General features: G+C 44.5%; 2 protein-coding genes across 2 annotated transcripts in view; both read right to left on the reverse strand.

Annotated features, from left to right (window-relative positions):
• MRPL18 (mitochondrial ribosomal protein L18) overlaps positions 1-18,659 on the reverse strand; it is a 643,474-nt gene that overhangs the window by 241,049 nt on the left and 383,766 nt on the right. The gene's annotated exons all lie outside the window — the stretch shown is intronic.
• Positions 1-18,659, reverse strand: part of FNDC1 (fibronectin type III domain containing 1) — a 74,952-nt gene that overhangs the window by 2,129 nt on the left and 54,164 nt on the right. The window contains exons 14-19 of the mRNA XM_069786914.1: positions 17,534-17,764; positions 14,975-15,083; positions 7,446-7,525; positions 4,753-4,782; positions 2,621-2,782; positions 1,132-1,254 (exon numbers count right to left, since the gene is read on the reverse strand). Coding sequence (XP_069643015.1) covers positions 1,132-1,254; positions 2,621-2,782; positions 4,753-4,782; positions 7,446-7,525; positions 14,975-15,083; positions 17,534-17,764 — 735 coding nt within the window. The remainder of the gene's footprint in view (positions 1-1,131; positions 1,255-2,620; positions 2,783-4,752; positions 4,783-7,445; positions 7,526-14,974; positions 15,084-17,533; positions 17,765-18,659) is intronic.

Genomic DNA, 18,659 nt, shown 5'->3' on the forward strand with positions numbered 1-18,659 from the left:
AAGTCTGTAAGTCAGTTTAAATATACAAAGGACTCTGGGGCAAAAAATACCATCAAGTCGTATTATCTCATAGGGCTCAAGAGACTATCAACAAACATCAGCTTTTCACAAAAACAAAAAGGTATCATTTCATGCAGTAAATGTGGAGTTAAGCCTTTTCTCCCCCTTTTTCTTCACCTTCAGAAAGAATGTGACTGGTTAAAGCATTAGAAGAGGTGCAGCATTCTTCTCCGCATAGCTCGTGCACTGGAACATCTGAAAAACTCAAGTCTTGTGCCAATAATATAATTTCTGTGTGCTCTCTATCTCTGTCTCCTAGACCTAGTAATACACATCTGGATTAATCATCCCTCTTTTGAACTGAGAAATGCAGTACTTCCCAGTGATGTATAAATATCAGTGACTATTTCAGTTTCTTCCTGGTAATGCCACCATGAAAAGAGTATCAACAAATAATTTAACATGGAAACCATTAAAGCCAATTGAATAATTTAAATCAATAGACTTATTGAAAAGATTGGCTGACTTTCACGATTGGGTTCATTCTGTGAAGCAAGCCATCACCTTCTTGGCTGAGCAGTTTACTCAGAAGAACTCCTTCAAGGTGAGAATTTTCACTCAGAGGGAGATATCTACCAGGTCAGAATAAAAGTCCTGCAGTCCGACTTTAAGTCACTAGACATACTCCTATGTGTTTTGCATTGAATGAACTGGTCAGAAACCATTTGCAAAAGCCGTATTTGCAAAGATGTAGCTGGTTCTTTGTGGCATGTAGAAGAGTTTTTGCACCTCGATTCAGTGAGGCAGGTCTTATAATTAGGAGAAAGGTTTCATAGACCCATATAATTTTTTCTTTCTGTTTTTGCATTTTGTTCCTGTGGATTATTTCCATTATATGCCCCTCTCTTTCTGTCTCTCTCAATACCCACAAGGCCATCTGGGACTTTCATAACTTGTCAGCTAGGCCTGAGTACAACATTACCTCACCACCTACTGCATCACCTAGACTCCTCAGAGAGCTGCCAGCAGCCATGGACAAAGACCCCCACACTGTGCTGTGCTGCCTACCCCTTAATCGTATGGATGGGATGACAGGTACCTGGCCAGCACCCCACTCCCCCATTGCTGTACCTCGGATGGTGGGCAGGGCTTCAACGTATGACTGAGGTCCCGTTCTTCCGTCCAGGTGTGAATCCACAAACTGGCAGTGGTCCTCACCCCTTCCCCAGCTGTCCCCGATGCTGTAAAAGGTATCTGAAGGGTGATACAGACAGATTACTTGACTCAGCGTTACTTTTGTTTGGGATGCTCTTCACCACCAGGAAAATACACGTGGGAGAAAGCGGAAGTATTACAGTGACAAACACAGTATTACCAATGAACAAACAGTGGCTGGAAACAGGGAGAATGATACCTTCGCAGTATGGAAGGAGAAATTATGGAAAAGAGAAATGGGTTAAGGGTCAGTAAGGTATAGTCCCCATTTTGCAAGTCCATGGACTCTCTGCACTGCAGGTGACAGGTGGAGGGAATTTCAACTGGACCAGTCATTTCAATATAGAATCATAGAACGGTTTGGGTTGGAAGGGACTTTAAAGATCATCTAGATCCAACCTCCCTGCCATGGATAGGGACACCTTCCACTAGACCAGGTTGCTCAAAGCCCCATCCAACCTGGCCTTGAACACTTCCAGGGATGAGGCATCCACAGCTTCCCTGGGCAACCTGTTCCAGTGCCTCACCACCCTCACAGTGAAGAACTTCTTTACATCTAATCTAAATCTACCCTCTTTCAGTTTAACGCCATTATCCCTTGTCCTATCACTACATGCCCTTGTACAAAGTCCCTCTCCATCTTTCCTGTAGGCCCCCTGTAGGTACTGGAAGGCCGCTATAAGGTCTCCCCGGAGCCTTCTCTTCTCCAGGCTGAACAACCCCAACTCTCTCAGCCTGTCCTCATAGAAGAGGTGCTCCAGCCCTCTGATCATCTTCATGGCCCTCCTCTGAACTTGTTCTAACGGGTCCATGTCCTGCACTGCAATAAGTATAACATATTAACACAATCTGAGAAGCCATTGAGACAAACCCAGTACCCCAGATCAACAATATGGAAAATTTTCTTCATTATCTCTCAGCAAATACACCCATATAAGAGCTACTGTTAACTCTTAGGAGTACTGCTCACCCAGTCATTGTAAGAGCAGTCTTTCCTTCAGTGTTCCCCTCTTCGACCTGCCCTGGGGATCTCGGGTGTATTGCTCTCTCAGACCGTGTGCAGCAGGGGCTCACCTGCCCGTGGAGCAAGCGTGGGACTTCCCAGGGAGACGTGTGGGGAGCAGCACTTTGTTTTCACAGTACGAAGCACATTGCTTTCTCAGGATACAAACACACACAGGCTTTTCAAGGGAAACTTCCTCCTGTCCTCTGTCTAAAGAGCTCTGCTTAAAAGCTAACGCACAGGGTGTGAGCGTAATGCAAAAAGCAGGGCAGCTTGGCTATCACATTGGACCTTTTCAAGAGAAGGACTCTCAGATAGACATCACACAATTCTTGCACAGATGACGTGAAGAAAGCTAGATGATAAGTAATCGTATATCAGGAAATTAAGCTTGGTGCATACCTTTCAGGTCATCACTGAGGTAAATCTTGTACCTTAAGGAGTTGCAAAGAACCACTCCTACAAACTTGCGGTACCAAGTTCGTTTCACATACTGCTTGCCACTGCAGTCTGAATAGGTGGGGTCGTATTTAAAAGTGAATGGGATCCAGATAGGCTCACCACCTTGGAGAAAAAAAAATTCGATATTAAGGACAGACTTCAGCATTTCAGTCTGAGTTTTGCTGAGGTTAACACCTGATAACACATTTTACAAGAGATGCTGCAGCAGATTAATGCATGACTTTTCTATATCCAGAAATACTACTTCAAGAACAAATATTATTAAAAAAAATTTAAAAGCAAGGGACTTCATTAAATCCCTTCTAGGCAGTAGACAATAATAACTGTTAAAATGATTAAAAAATTTGATTTCATGTACCGAATCACAGTTTTAAGCAAACAGTCTCACTGGTTTTAGTCAGACACCTTCTCTACCTAGAGAAGTCCAGAGCACTGCTGAAGAGGAGACTGCTTAATTGTATTGCAAAAGACTAAATATTCCTACTGGCTTACCTGAATGTTCGCTTTATACTAACCAAGACAATATAATTTCTTTTGAAACTGCTGCTGTAGTAATGTATATAGAATTACACAAAAAGCTTCCAATGTGATAATTGCTATTTTTCTCTCTAGCTAGAGCACAAAGCCCTGCTTTTACTGTGCTATTTTGAGGTGGTTTACAAATGAGATGATTGAAAGTTTTTTCTGTTAGTCATTCTTCCTCCCTCTCACTAGGCATGTGGACCAAATCCTGCAAACACTTGCATGAGAGAAGCAATCACTGATCAGCAGTCCTCAAAACTCCACCGGTATGGACACAAATGTAACTGGACTGACTTTACACAATTAGTCACACGGTGAAAGGATTGCAGGATTTTGGCCATAGCTTTCTCTTTAGAATAAAACAATAAACTAGCTATTTCTTGAATGCAGCTGTATTGCTGTGAGTAGTCTGCTTTTGTCCATCACCTTTGCCCATCTCCAAAAATCATGAAGGATAAACTTAGCATGTCCTGTAAGAGCTACGCTGGGTGTTCAGAAGCTCTTCATTTCCACAGGTTCCCAGAGCTCTGCCACCTCTTTTTGGTCTATCTTATGTCTACTACTGCAGCCACACAAAAATATTTTCTCTTTGTCCAGTCGAAGCAGAAACTACAAGCACAAAAGCCATCGCCTTCCAACGACCCTTTTCCATGAACAGACCCACAAAATAACTGACAGCAAAAAACCTGAAGGTGACTGGGGACATGGGAAGGCCACCACTCTCAGAGGCCTCCCACCCTGGCTGCCACAGACACAGTGTGCTCTGCAGTATCTGCGCACCATCAGAGACATCTGAGAGGACACGGAAAAAACAGACTAACAAGCGTAATAAGACACAGAAGGAAGCGAGACACTGGACATTGTTTTCATGAACAATGTAGTCAAAAAGCCCCAGAACCAACCATTTGAACTGCTTAGGAAAGCTGTCAGAGCATAACAACCATGAGGTCTTTTTTCCTGCATCTCTTCCAAGAGCACGTGCCGCCTGGGGTTACCCTACCAACGTACGTCGGCAAGGTTGGTCCCAGCGCCAGGAAATCAGCTCTTCTGATTAGGGGATGAATTGGCTTACTGCAAATTTGGAAATGCAAAGCAAGCTCAGCAGCTTTGTGGCATATCATTCCGGTCAGTAACAAATTCCTGAATTTTTTAGTATTTATAAGGGCATGATGATCAGTACAGATAAGCGGTAAAGATAGGAAAACCTGATCCCGCTGTTCAAGCTATGCTCAGGCAACAGAAGGACACAGATACAGAAGTAATATAGTTCAGTGCTTATTACTAAGCAATTAAAGCTGTCGTACCAGCCAAAAAAATGGGCCAAAATCAAGTGATTATTCTGACATATCTTTACACATTTTCTTTTCAAAGACCAGAATAAGGTGTTCTAAGAAAGAAAATGTTTTGTGAATTAGCACAATGAATTACTACATGTTCCTGCTTAAAACTGTAACTCAAATTGCGAGTTAATATGCTTCTAAAGCCTATATTGTAACTGTTTTGCACAGGTTTTATGCACTTCATGAAAGAAATAGCAGAATAAGACTTACCAGGTGGTCGGACAATGAGGAGGGGATTGTCTAGAAGAATGAAAGAAATAAAAAATTTAATATTTTGTTCCAAACCTTGTTTTATAATATGAAACATACAGTGTCACTCAAGAGAATGTCAGTTGCAGAGTAACTGCCTTTAGCTACATCATGAATTTGTGATTTATATGTCTTTTCAATATGCAGAGCTAATGAGTGTTTGTTATTCCACTGTTTTTCTCAGTTGATGAAACTTGCCACAGGATTGTATATTTATTCTGATACTGTAAAAACCCTATTGAGATTAGTATCAAAGTTTAAAGATAGCTTTGAAAGAGATTTCCTCTTTTCAGAAGATCCTCAGAGCAGTAGGACAGTTTCTGAATATATATAGTGTAAGTCACACCTGCAGGCCTACCTTCCAAAGGGAAACATAACCTACGTCTTGTACACCAATCTCAGTCTCAGACATCCATCATGTTTAGCACAGTTGTTTAGAGCTATTCAAAAATATGTGAAATTTATCATTTTAAACTCTTTTTGTCATAGTGGCAGAATTTTTGCAGGAGCTTCTGCTTGCTTGAAATACTCTCTTTTTTAAATAAAGAAGGATGGAATAGGTGTGGCATAAGGATAACAAAACAAAATGATCTAATGCATTAGCTTGTCTGTATTCATTACGTTGCAGTTTCTGTCATCTCTTAACTAGCCCTTATTGTACATGAGACACCTGAAGAAAAAGCATGGTGCTTGTCTACTGATGGGGAAGAAAAATTCCAGGGAGTTTTTACAGTTTGATGAAAGAAAACTATGGTTTTCTGTTCTCTTCAGTGTGTTACCAGCGGTAAGATTGAACATTTTCAATAAGCTGCTTGATCCCATGATGGCATTCTTTACTGAGTATTCCCGTCAGCTCAAACCTTTCAGTTGCACTAGAAGAGCACTCTGAACTAGCATTTTCTCTCTCTTCTGACTTATTTCATCACTGTAACTATACCACCTGGCTTTAGATTTAGCAACTGCTTTTGTACTTGTGCCAGCTGGAAAGCCACCTTTGGCCACACGAGAAATGAAAGATCAGTGCTGCAAATAAAACTTTAAATTTGGTGGATTTAGCCTGTTAAATAAAGCTCACAAGGTGGCTGATTTTGGGTGGGAAAACTAGGCCCACACACTGGCAGCCAGCTAATCAGCTAATCATTTTCTTGCAAGATGCAGCACAGAATCATAGAATCGTTCAGGTTGGAAAAGACCTTTAAGATCATCGAGTCCAACAGCAAACCTAACACTGCCAAGTCCACCAGTAAACCATGTCCCTGAGCACCACTTCTATAGATCTTTTAAATACCTCCAGGGACGGTGACTCTACCACTTCCCTAGGTAGCCTGTTCCAATGCCTGACAACCCTTTCGGTGAAGAAATTTTTTCTAATACCCCATCTAAACCTCCCCTGGTGCAACTTGAGGCCATTTCCTCTTGTCCTATCACTAGTTACTTGATAGAAGAGACCGACCCCCACCTCACTACAACGTCCTTTCAGGTAGCTGTAGAGAGCGATAAGGTCTCCCCTCAGCCTCCTTTTCTCCAGACTAAACAGCCCCAGCTCCCTCAGCTGCTCCTCATAAGACTTGTGCTCCAGACCCCTCACCAACTTGGTTGCCCTTCTCTGGACACGCTCCAGCACCTCAATGTCTTTCCTGTAGTGAGGGGCCCAAAACTGACCACAGGACTCGAGGTGCGGCCTCACCAGTGCCGAGTACAGGGGAACAATCACCTCCCTGCTCCTGCTGGCCACACTATTTCTGATACAGGCCAGGATGCCGTTGGCCTTCTTGGCCACCTGGGCACACTGTCCTATTTGTCCAATGTTAAATATTATGCTTGGATTTATACTTGAGCTTCTCACTCCTTTAAAAAAAAATCTGAATATGTTATGCAGGACCATTTACTTATCTTGCATTTTTGTCTCCCTTCTGTGAAGACTGACTTCCATGGTTCTGAAGCAAGCGGTACAGGGTGAAGTCAAATGAGCAAAGGCAGAGACTGCATAAACCCCCCGTTGCCAAAAGGGCAAAATTTGCAAGAGACAGCAGACCTTTCACTCAAGTAAAGACTGAAATATTTTTCCTCTATTATTCAGTAGAGTCATTGGCCTCTGGCTCAATGGAAGAAGAAGAAGAAGAAATGGGTAAAAATAGCTCCTGTAACGTACTATTTTTAGAAGGGGGCGTTGCTCTTTAATGCGCTATTAGCCCTGTGAAAGAGCAGCATGCCTTGTCAAAAAAAGAACAGAGAACTTTGCCCATCTGATGGAACAATTGTTTCCTATATTTCTTCCAGAGACAACCACTTCCAACTGTTCAGCTGTTCACAATTAGGAAGCTAATTTACTAAATGTTTGGTCAATCTATCAAAGACATTAAACTTCCCATTGCTTCTGTATTGTTGAACATTAGTAGTCTTTCGTATTTTAAATTCAACTTCCTGTTCCTCTGAAGGTCACTTTAACGTCACTTATATTTTCATAGGGGCATTAGGAGTGTGTATTATTTCCCTAGCTTTACTGAAACCAAGTAATTAACCTAAAAAAAAAAAATCTCAAAGCAGCAAGTTCAGGATAATCACCATTATTACTGTGCTGGTTTCAGTCACTGCCCTGCCACATCTGTTAATAGGAACTTAATTTTGAGATGAAAATAAAAAGCAAAGCGTACCAGATTCTGTGATAAATGAGACTGAAGAACTAACAGGTCCATAACCAAAGGGATTCTTTGCTTGGACTTTAAAATAATACCTGAAAGAAAAAGAGAGGGAAAATAAGACTAAAACATTGATTCCACTGCAATGGCTAAATTATAAATAATACTAAAACAGGATGAGAATCAAACCAGCAGAATTCCACTGAGTTCAGGTGTCCTTTGCATTAAATGGATTTGGATACTGAGCCAGGATATGAGCTGGCTGTTACAGACAAATTTCTCCTTTTTGCAATTGCTTCCATACATATTTTTGGATCATTTATTTATATCATCCCCCTTCCAAAAACCACACACAACTACATCCACTTTATATGAAACAACCAATAACAATAGACTAAAAAAAAAAGAAAAAGTTGCAGGGAAATTAAATTCTGATCTCAGGAACAGTTTTAAAGCAGATTAACTTCTACAAAAGCAGTGGTGTAAACTGCAAACTAAAACTGGATCAGCTTTATATGAGATCAGAAGCTAAGCTTTTGACCCTTCTGTAAAAACTTTAGCAGCTTTAAAGATCACAATACTTGAGTAATATGAGAAAGCTTCACATGTTGCCTTATTGATTCCCCCAAAGTATTTCAATCACATGCTTAACTCGAAGCACATGACTCACAACTAGACCTCCATTCTTTGCTCAACAGAAGCAAAATTATCCTCACCCTTAGAGAAGAATATGTGTAAGCACGGTTTTAGTTCATTTCCAAATACAACGATTTTTAGTTGATGTCTACTCTTGACATTTTTTTCCCAGATTGTTTTCTTCTTTTCCTTTTATCTTTGTATCCAGTCCAGCAGAAACCAATTAGAATGGAAGATTACTGTAAAAATTTCCAGCACAGCATTTTCAAAGTGCCTGAGTTTAGGTTTTCCTTTCTTACCTGCTTGCTCAATTTCGTTCTTGTAAAGAAATTAATTAAAAAAAAAAAAAATATTACTGCACCTCTGGAATATCCACATAGCATTTGGATCTTGATTTAGCCTCTCATTCAAAAGCAGATATCTCCAAAAGCTCCATACGTGACCCACATAATAGCACAAATGCTTACTTGTAGGGCTGGTTGCCCCTGAGCGCTGGATTACCTCCCATGGCAATATCCCACCCGAGTGGTAGGCCTGACGCTCCTCAGCTGGTGAAAGTGAGCCTGCCCCATTAAAACCATCAGCCTGCTCTTGGTGGCAAAGCTCTCCCCACCCTGCACAGAAACCTGCCAGCGCTGCTCCGCTTGCACGGCCCACGCTGGGCTGAGACAGCGTGGTTCATAGCAAACGCGGTCTGATGTCCCCAGAAGCTATTGCCACCTGGTGCAGTTTATGCACCAAGCATGGACACCATCCATATTAAAAACTTCACTCCCCTTTCTTCCCTTCTGTCCACAGGAGATGACAGTAGCCCTTGCAACGTACAAGCATAACGTGGTTTAATACCACCTAAGATGCTCATGCTTTACAGCCTAGCAGGCAGCAGGAAAATTCAACACAATCCTATTGCAGGAACTTTGCTGGTTTTAGTCTGCCACTCAATTTTTACCATGTACACTTTCTTGTACCATCAGACGTATCTGTTCCTCAAGGACTTAGCCACAGAGCAGGGGCTGGAGGTTGCTCCTGAAAGGACCCTCTCTAGCCTAAGCCCCAGCCAAGTACACGTGAAATCATTCACAACAATAAATCAGAGCGGACCCGGCTGAACCAGCCCTTTGGCAAAGGTGAACATCTTTTTTCATTAAAAGGAATGTCTTTTTTCAAGCAAAGTGAACTGCTTCGTCTCAAAATCAAACTGATCTCTAGGAAAAGGCTGAAAAGATGTGCAAATAACATCCACTTCTTCAGCAGAAGGCTGGCAGTCATGTGAACACTGGGTTTTGCCATGAAGCAAACCGCTTATCTCCAGGGTACGTGCCAGGCCATCTTCTTGTTCACTCCGTAAAAATTACAGGCAGGTCCTCTAGGTGAGATCGATGTGGAAGCTACAGGAATTGAAATATTCTGGGCTTCATCTGTGTCACGAGCTTCACCTCGTATCTGTGCCAGACCTGGAGCACATGCATGGACAGACCCTCCGCGAGACACATTCCCACCCCTGCGTGGGGGACGTGCCCCCTGTCCCTGCTGTGTCCCACAGCTGACACCAGAAACCAGCTCCACTCCTGCTTTCTGTAGCCAGTTCTGCCTGTAATTAATGACTATACAATGTTCACAAACGACTCACAGCTTTCTTTTAAAAGACACACACACTGTGGCAAAAAGAAACCACGTTAAATAGCGAAATCTAGCAAGGCCGTGCTTTTTGCTCATGCCTAGCACAGTCCTCTTGCTGGCATAAATATTTGCCCGTGGTTTTAACTACTGACCTTGATTTCTTGACCACAGCTTCTGAGGGTTTAGCATGGCTAGAGAAAGAGGAGAGGGGAGCCAAAAAGCCTCCAGTGTGCTCCTCTACTTCTGGCCACCTGAGCAGAGCATGGCAGCCCGAGCGCTTCTTTAACCCCCTGAGTTGCCAATGCTCTCATGGGACACCTGCATCCATCCACACCTCCTTCACCCACTTGCACCTTCTCCACCTGGATCGGGGTAGGGGCCGGTGGCACAAGGCTGACCACAGGGATGGGACACAGGGCAGCAATCCCTCACTCTGGCTCACAAAACAGCCGCAACTCAGCGCCAAGCTGTACTGACTTAGCCCAGCGCTTGGTGTAACTACTTCAGAAGAGCAGGAGAAAAATGTTTTCCAGCCCACATCTTTTCCATAATCCTTCAAAGCATAGTGAAAACATCTGTATGGATGCCTGACTTCCCACTGCTTCCAAAGAGGTATAATCAGATACCACCTTCGCAACACAGTGGCACCTTCTGAGCAACCCTTTCAATGCACTTCATACGTGTGTATTAATGCTAGCTTCAAAACATTCCCATGAGGTACATAAGTGCAATGATCCACATCTGAAATAGGAGAGAGCAGCCCAAGAACCTTGTGCACCTACTTAAGTAGGGAAAACCGTGCGGTTTTGTATCTAATGCGTAATGCAGGAACTGATTATCTACACAATCAGTGCAACTGTGTGCTCAGGTGTTCTGTTATGTACATAGAGGCCTGTCTGGGACACGATTGTTCAAACTGCCTGCCTGACTGTCTGGAAAAAACAGCGATGAAGTTCTGAGTACATTTCTCTTTGCTAAATTGGAAAATTAGTTCCTAAGCCTTTACATACACAAGAAGCCTCTAGTTGTGCCAGAAAGAGAGCCAGGTCTCATGACTTGCTGACCTGTGATTTAAACACAGACGATGCTATGATTGCTGTACTAAGAACGTCAATAAAATAATGCAGTCAGGATATATTTCTTTCTCAGACATGACAAATAAAAAAGAAAGTGCCAAAGCCTTCCTAGGTCCAGGCATCTGACATTTTCATTAGTCAGAATCCTTCAGCTGAAGAATTTGCCAGGAATTCTCAGATCAGTATAACTCAACTGTTCTTCACCACAAAAATACATGAACAAAATTTGTAATATATACGTTGATTGTGCTTTGATTACACTTTGCTTAGGCAGAATTGCAATGAATTGTTACCAATAGGCACAGAAGAATCACAACTGCAACAGATGCAATACCGTTCATTGTTAAGTTTCAATACAGACCAGAAAAAAAAGCTTTTCCTCCAAAGAATAAACCACCTTTGAGATTTTATATACCACTTCTACTGACATGTCAAGGAAGGACATAGTAAACTGTAATGGGGCAATGAAAATGTAGTATTTTTATTCATTTAGACGATATGACTAATCACATCACCATACCTGTCACTTGATTTTACGACTTAATTCAAGGTGTCTCCCTTCTGTTGGAATTAAATAGCTGGCACTCACAGCCACGAAGTGAGATAATCACTCAGCATGCCAATTAGGGAAGCAGCTGCTTTAAAAAACCATTAGCCAGCTGTAAAATCCTTGTTGCGGCCTCTCCAAAGGCATGCCTGCACGGACGCCCAGCCCCGTGCCCCATCCCGCGGCAGGCTGCGATGGTGGGACGCCCGCCGGCCGCGGGACGCGCGGCGGCCCGTGCCGCAGTCCGCACGTGCTGCAGGTGGCCGGGCGGGAGCCGCAGCACCGCGACCGCGTGCCAGCCACGAGGACGGTGGGACGGGTGCTGCTGGACCACCGTCAGAGCTGGGCGAGAGCCAGGGTGGGCGCGCAGAGGGCACGCACAGAGCACGCGGCCGCTGCTCGCCGGAGGGCAACCGGCGTGCCGGAGCCGGTGTCTGGCCGGGAGAGACACGCGCTGCCTGGGAAGGGGGGGGAACGAGGCGATGTGGTGGTACCCCACAGACCTAACGTCCAGCAGGGCTGGTGGATGAAGGGGAAAAGAGGCTGGGAGGGGGTTGGGAAGGGCAGGCAGGTTTCCTCCCGTGAGCACGTGGAGAGGGCAGCAGAGGCCCCCTCCAACAACTGCACCACACCTCCAGAAGAAAAACCCATAAATGAGCTGCCTGCGGGCTCACAGGCTAGTGCAAAGTGTCTCCTTCCATCCAAAACGGCCTAGCACTACATCCGTCATGGATGTTTACAGCAAATATTATAACAAGACACTAGAGCAGAGCTGGAAGAGGAGCTTCCTACACAGCTTGTGTGAGGTAGCTATGTGCCACATAGGTCTACCACTTGCACAGGACAAGGGCTTCATTGACATCTTACCTCTTTTGTGCTGCTCTGGTGATACACTGCAGCCAGCTGTGGCCGATGCTGCTTGTTGGACATATTGTGACTTTGCTTTAATGGAGATACGGAGAGGAAACAGAAATTTTCGGTGCATCTGATCCCCAGAGCCAGAAGATCCAGGCTCTGTTTGCAGTTGTGAGCCCTGAGTAAATGTTTGAGAACCTCCTATGAAATGTTCTGTACAACACTGGAATTGGTAGCTGGCACTGTGGGATCAAAATGTCCCTCAAGGGAACAAAAACCAAGTGGACAGGGAAGAAGATTCAATAAGACACGGAGATATGGTGGTAAAGGACAGTGTTTTAAGTCATGAGACTTCCACCAGGCACTAACACAGCTTTCCTGCAAAAAGGCAGGAAAAAGCCTAGTGAAGCTTAAGAAGGACATCGAAATGTCTATGACAAGGATTATGTTTGTGGCTGCAGGAACCTGCATTTAGTGGTTGAGTGGATGCTGTCCAGCCCTGTGCATCAGTCTTCTGTGACGGCTGAGAATTAAGGTTAGGGAAGGGACATTGTCAAGGCTGCTGTTTTTAAGATTTAATAAGGTTTAAAGTTATTTTAGCATTTACATTCACATGTCAAAAGGAAGCAGCTCCTGTGCCCACTGAAGCTGACTGGGGTTTTGCTAATAGAAGAACTTCTGCTTCTCAAATGGAGGTTAGATCAGGCCTCGGAAGAAAACTTATGACATCGGTTAAACATAGACTTCTGTTTTGTTTGTAAAACCTAAACACCAGGCAGATTTTTCCAGGACATGTTGACAGCTTCAAATCTTCCCTGGGGCTGACTTCTGCCAAGATGCCAACTCATTTCTGATATGCTGTGCATGCCGCAAGACTGCACCACCCATAGCCCCTCATGGGACGCCCAGCAGTCAATAGCATCTGCATACAGTCACTCTGACTTAATCAGATATTTCTCACAAAATGCACTAACAAAGCAAACACAAAATTTTTAGACTAACTTCAGATTTCACGCCATATTTTCTTAGTTAGCATGGGGTCTTTTCCCAGTGGTTAGGGAGTTATTTTTAAGACCAAAAAAACCTGCAGTCAATCCACTCTGTAGATTTGGAGAATGTAAGTAGGATTGGCTGATACACACAATTTCTCTGTTGTAAAGAATGCTCCTTCTCGACCACAGACCCCACATGAAGCCTTTATTGCCTCCATAGAGCGTACAACAGAGGCCAATGGGTTATAACATTCTTCAGTAAGATGCTGGGGAAATAATATGCTTAAAACAAACAGCACTTGCTTGAACCTCCCTACCTTGAAACAGAACCGTAATATTCGACATGGGAGTTACTAGGTTCATGGAGATGCATGAACCTACAACCTTGCTGTTCCTATAAAACTCCATTCTAATACAGTCAAATTGTGACCTTCTGAAGCCTGGAGTTAAAGTACATCTCAGCAGATGTATCACAGGTTGGCAGCTCAACTCCCACCTATTCCCCTGCACCGAGCGTGGCTAGGACAGCAGCTGCAGGGCTCCTGGGTGCTTTCACTGCAACTGCTTTTTCTGGTGACCTGGAGTCCTTGAGATGTTGGGCACGCTGGCCTTCACCACTGTCCTTGGGGCAGCAGGAGAGGGAGACTTGAGTGTGTTAGTCTATGCTAAAGTCAGGGCTGTGCGGAGAAGCGCTGTAATGTGGTCAGAAAAAATATGCCTGGTCCTATTTGAGACCCAAATGCTACACTGCACTGATTTTTCATAATTTATTTATCTCATTATTTAATCTATTAAGACTTTAGATGTAGGCTACGTTCAAACAATTCTCTGTTTTCTAGGTTGAGGTTCTCAATCAAATGCTTTTAACCTTCATCTATAAATCAACTTGGAAAGAAAAGATACTTTAGGTGACACTGTTTCTCTCTTGTGTGTAGCCCTGGCACAAACCCTATGTGCCTGTCCTAGAAGTGGATGCTCTGATCTGTAGCTCATCATCAAGTGAGGCATGCTAGTCCCAGCCCACAGTCCCAGTGCATCTCCCACATTACCAAATATGTGACCAACACCTGCCACCAGTGTCTAAGAGACTGTAGACATCAGCATGTGAAGAGCAAACACCTAGCCCAAGGCAGCAACAAAAGTATTTCAGACTCAGAATTTGAGGAAAAAGTATGAGAGACACCAAGCATCTGTCAAAAGAAGTAATTTTAATGTAGTCCCTTTGTGGCCATTTACTTCCCACCCAATTGCCATGAATTATTCCAATATCATGCAAAGCATGCATTCTTTTTCTGCCATTTCAGTGAGATTTTTTTGAAGATAAAGATCTAAAGTTCCTGCCAAACTGACTTCTGAGCAACTGCCACAGCCTCATTATATACCACCAAGCCTTCTCTTCCAGCACAACTCATGTGAACAGTCAGCAAAAACAGACCAGAGAGTGGTACCTCTCCCCACCAGCCCTTGGGTATCAAATCTTGGCCACACCAGTATACTCTTCCCCCCCCCAAATTGATTCAGTTATGCATAAGACCAGAAAATACATTTTGAAAATAAGATTTTCTCTGTTACTGTTACGTGTTTTTAGATACACAAACATATATGCATGTACACACAGTCACCTGCTCCAGGGTTAATATGGTAAAAATATCATGTAAGTAGCTGGGCAGTTTATAAACCAATTTGCTGTCAAACAGAATGAGTAAAATCTAGATCAGATGTAAATATTTATACTAAGACCAAGAAAAATGACTGACAATTCTCAAAATTTGTTTTACTTCTCTAACAGAACTGAAAAAGAATGGATCAAATCCGTACCGTGTGTTGGGCTTCAGGTTCTCAATTGGCAAATGAGTAGTCCCTGCAGTCCTGGTTGACCACTTATTCTTTAAAAAGTCATCATAGGATGCACTGTAAACCAGATAGCCTGTAAATGGGAAAGACAAATAGTTGTGAGGATTCTAAATAAATTTTAAATAAATGATATCCCTAGGTGTCATGGTAGGCTTTATGGGTTAAAAGGAGTGGAAGCATCTTTGAATATGAAAGTGATTCAATGCCTAACTCTCCTGGAAAATTCCAGGCTACAAGAATTTCCTGCCATTAGCTAATAATGATGGAGCATAACATCAGAAGATGGTACCCAGGTGTGAATTCTGATTTAAAACACTGTGTAGGCAAAAAGATTCACTGTTTTAAGTGATACACTGACTGTGCAGAAACTAATATAGTTAGAAATACCAGGGTTTTTTGAAAATAAAAAAAAGGTACGCGAACTGTGCTCAGTAAGGTACTGAATCAACAGCTGTACTTGCATGGCAAGGTTTTGGCAGCGGGGGCCTACAAGGGTGGCTTCTGTGAGAAGCTGCTAGAAGCTTCCCCTATGTCTGACAGAGCCCATGGCAGCCGGCTCTAGGACAGACCCGCTGCCGGCCAAGGCTGAGCCCATCAGTGACAGTGGTAGCGCCTCTGGGAGAACAGACTTAAGAAGGAAAAAAAAGTTGCGGGACACACAGAAACGGCAGCCAGAGGGAGGAGTGAGAACATGTGAGAGAAACAACCCTGCAGACCCCCAGGTCAGTGCAGAAGGAGGGGAGGAGATGCTCCAGGCGCCGGAGCAGAGATTCCCCTGCAGCCCGTGGGGAAGACCATGGTGAGGCAGGCTGTCCCCCTGCAGCCCGGGGAGGACCCCACGCCGGAGCAGGTGGGTGCCCGAAGGAGGCTGTGACCCCGTGGGAAGCCCGCGCTGGAGCAGGCTCCTGGCAGGACCTGTGGCCCCATGGAGAGAGAAGCCCACGCTGGAGCAGGTTTTCTGGCAGGACTTGTGACCCCGCGGGGGACCCACGCTGGAGCAGTGTGCTCCTGAAGGACTGCAGCCCGTGGGAAGGACTCACATTGGAGCAGTTCATGGAGGACTGTCTCCTGTGGGAGGGACCCATGCTGAAGCAGGGGAAGAATGAGGAGTCCTCCCCTTGAGGAGGATGAAGCAGCAGAGACGACGTGTGATGAACTGACCCCAACCCCCATTCCCCGTCCCCCTGTGTTGCTGGGGGGGAGGAGGTAGAGAAAATTGGGAGTAAAGTTAAGCCCAGGAAGAAGGGAGGGGTGGGGGGAAGGTGCTTTAAGATTTGGTTTTATTTCTCATTATCCTACTCTGATCTGATTGGTAATAAATTAAATTTTCCCCCATGTCGAGTCTGTTTTGCCAGTGACGGTAACTGGTGAGTGATCTTTCCCTGTCTGTATCTTGACTCACGAGCCTTTCGTTATATTTTCTCTCCCCTGCCCAGCTGAGGAGGGGAGTGATAGAGCAGCTTTGGGGGGCACCTGCCACCCAACCAGGTCAACCCACCACAACAGCATTGAAGAATGACATGCTGTGGGACAGACACCACATAGCCTGTGCCACCTTCTCCCTTCTTGACCATTATCACTGCTTGGGCTCCACCAGCTCCCACCCTTCTGCCACGGCTGTCAGCCACAGAGCCAGGCGAGGCTCCTCAAAAACTGGACATTAGCACCAAAGCAGTGGCCTTTTCCAATGCTTACTTCAGATCTTTTGGGTCCACTGACAAACAAGGCTTGATTAATTTCTAAAATATTTTGGTTATTTACTCTAGTGTTTTTCCAGCAACTTTTGAGATTCATTCTTGAAGTCAGTTGGGCTTCAATCTGGCTCTCAAAAGGTCTAAAGACATTAAAGGAGATCTAACTTAACACATTTGTTTGACATATTCTCCATCCCTGAACCTTGCTTGTCAGACTGATATTTGAGCAAAATTTCAGCAAAACAAGTAAGCATAGCCTGGGCCACAGACTCCCCTGGAGATAATTGACTCTGGTACATTCTTTTCCTACAAAAAAAGCAGGCTAGAAGACCACCAAGCCAGAAGCCCCTCTACAGGCAGACTGCTCCTGTAGCCATGTTCACAGCCAGGCAGGACCCAGACGATCCCCAGCCACACAGTCACCTTTGCTTGGAGCAGACTGAAGCCGGGTGCGAAAGATGCTCCAAAGGCAAGCTTGGGAGGTGCCTGCAGTGGAGCTGAGGGCACTACCTGGGGGCAGAAGTGCTCAGTCGAGCAAAGTGCTATCACAGCTACCACCCAAGCGAGAAGCAGTGCCTTCAGAACCGCTGGCACAAAATCAGTGCCAAAATCTTGAGATATCTGGACCAACATGGGCTGGTTGGTCCGGCACTGAGGGACAACAGAGTGACCTTTCTCATCCCTCAGAAAGTAGCTCACCTCCCACAGAAAACTGCAGAGGAATGAGAACTTCATGAGCCACTGGCTCAGTTTAAGGTAAAAATGGTCATCTAAGAAAACCTGCCCCTTCCCCACTACCCCATGAGGAGAGCAACCCTCAGGAGAGTACCTGTGACCATGTCTCCTCGAGCAGGTTTGGCCCAGTCCACGATGACAAAGGAGTGACAGCCTTCGACTGCCACGACAGTGATGTTGTGAGGGGCTTTCAGGGGACGCAGATCTTTCTCTCTGAGGTCGTTAGGGATGATTTCATGGAGGCTCTCCACTTGGAAGTGCTCCAGAGCCTCTGTCAAGGAGCAGGGGGCTGCTGGATCTTTGTTGAGATAGGTCACATAAGGAGCTGGAAAAGACAGGGAAGGGTGGCGTTTGGTTAGCAGTTTGTAGGTACCACAGAGTAGCACACAGGCTGGCAACTTCCTGAAAAGAGAGTCAAGTTTTGTGATACATTTTAAAATTCCTCACCTTCCAGCCCAGAGACAGTTCACTGCTGCCAACAAAGAGTGGCTCACGCTCAATTTGACTGATGAGCTGGGGGAATGGGATGCCAATATCCAGGCCTACCCGAGGCTCGCAACTGTACCCAATTATGCAAAGACAGAAGGATCGCCTTTGCTACGAGAGGCAGAAGAGAGCAGTCTGACTGCAGGACCCTCTGCATGCTACCTCCAGCTGCTCTGGAAGGTAGGGTGAAAATGTCACCCAAACTCTCTGCCTTTCCACACGTGGGAACAAACCCCCGCCAGGGCCTTAGATCGTCTAAGACTTTACAGGTCTAAGTGGTTGTTTTTTACACAAACATCCTGAAGCAGCAGGATTTGTTTCCTGAGTGAAACAACAGAGGGAACAAGAAGAGTAATTCCAAGGTAAAGTCCGACCAGGTTAAACGAAGGGGTTATTGCTGTGGTCCCCTGGGTACTAAGGGACCAGGATTCATGAGTCCCTACCTTGAGGCATGTGCTCCCAACCTGCAACTTCTATTTTTAAAGGCTTTATACAGACTGGAATTGCACTTCAGTTCAGGAAAAGATTAAACCATCTTTTTATTGCCTTAAAAGTCACTGTAACATTCAAAGTAAGGACTATAAAACTTGCTTTGGAAATGTTTATTCAGTTGCAATAATACAATTCATTGAAATGGTAATATTATTTCCCTAGTGCCTTGAAATGTTCATAAACTAACATTTCTTGGTTTATCTTATTGGATTTCATGCCCTAAAGGAATTTTTTCCAGATCT

This window comes from Haliaeetus albicilla, chromosome 7 (genome assembly GCF_947461875.1).
Source record: "Haliaeetus albicilla chromosome 7, bHalAlb1.1, whole genome shotgun sequence".
Taxonomy (NCBI): Eukaryota; Metazoa; Chordata; class Aves; order Accipitriformes; family Accipitridae; genus Haliaeetus; species Haliaeetus albicilla.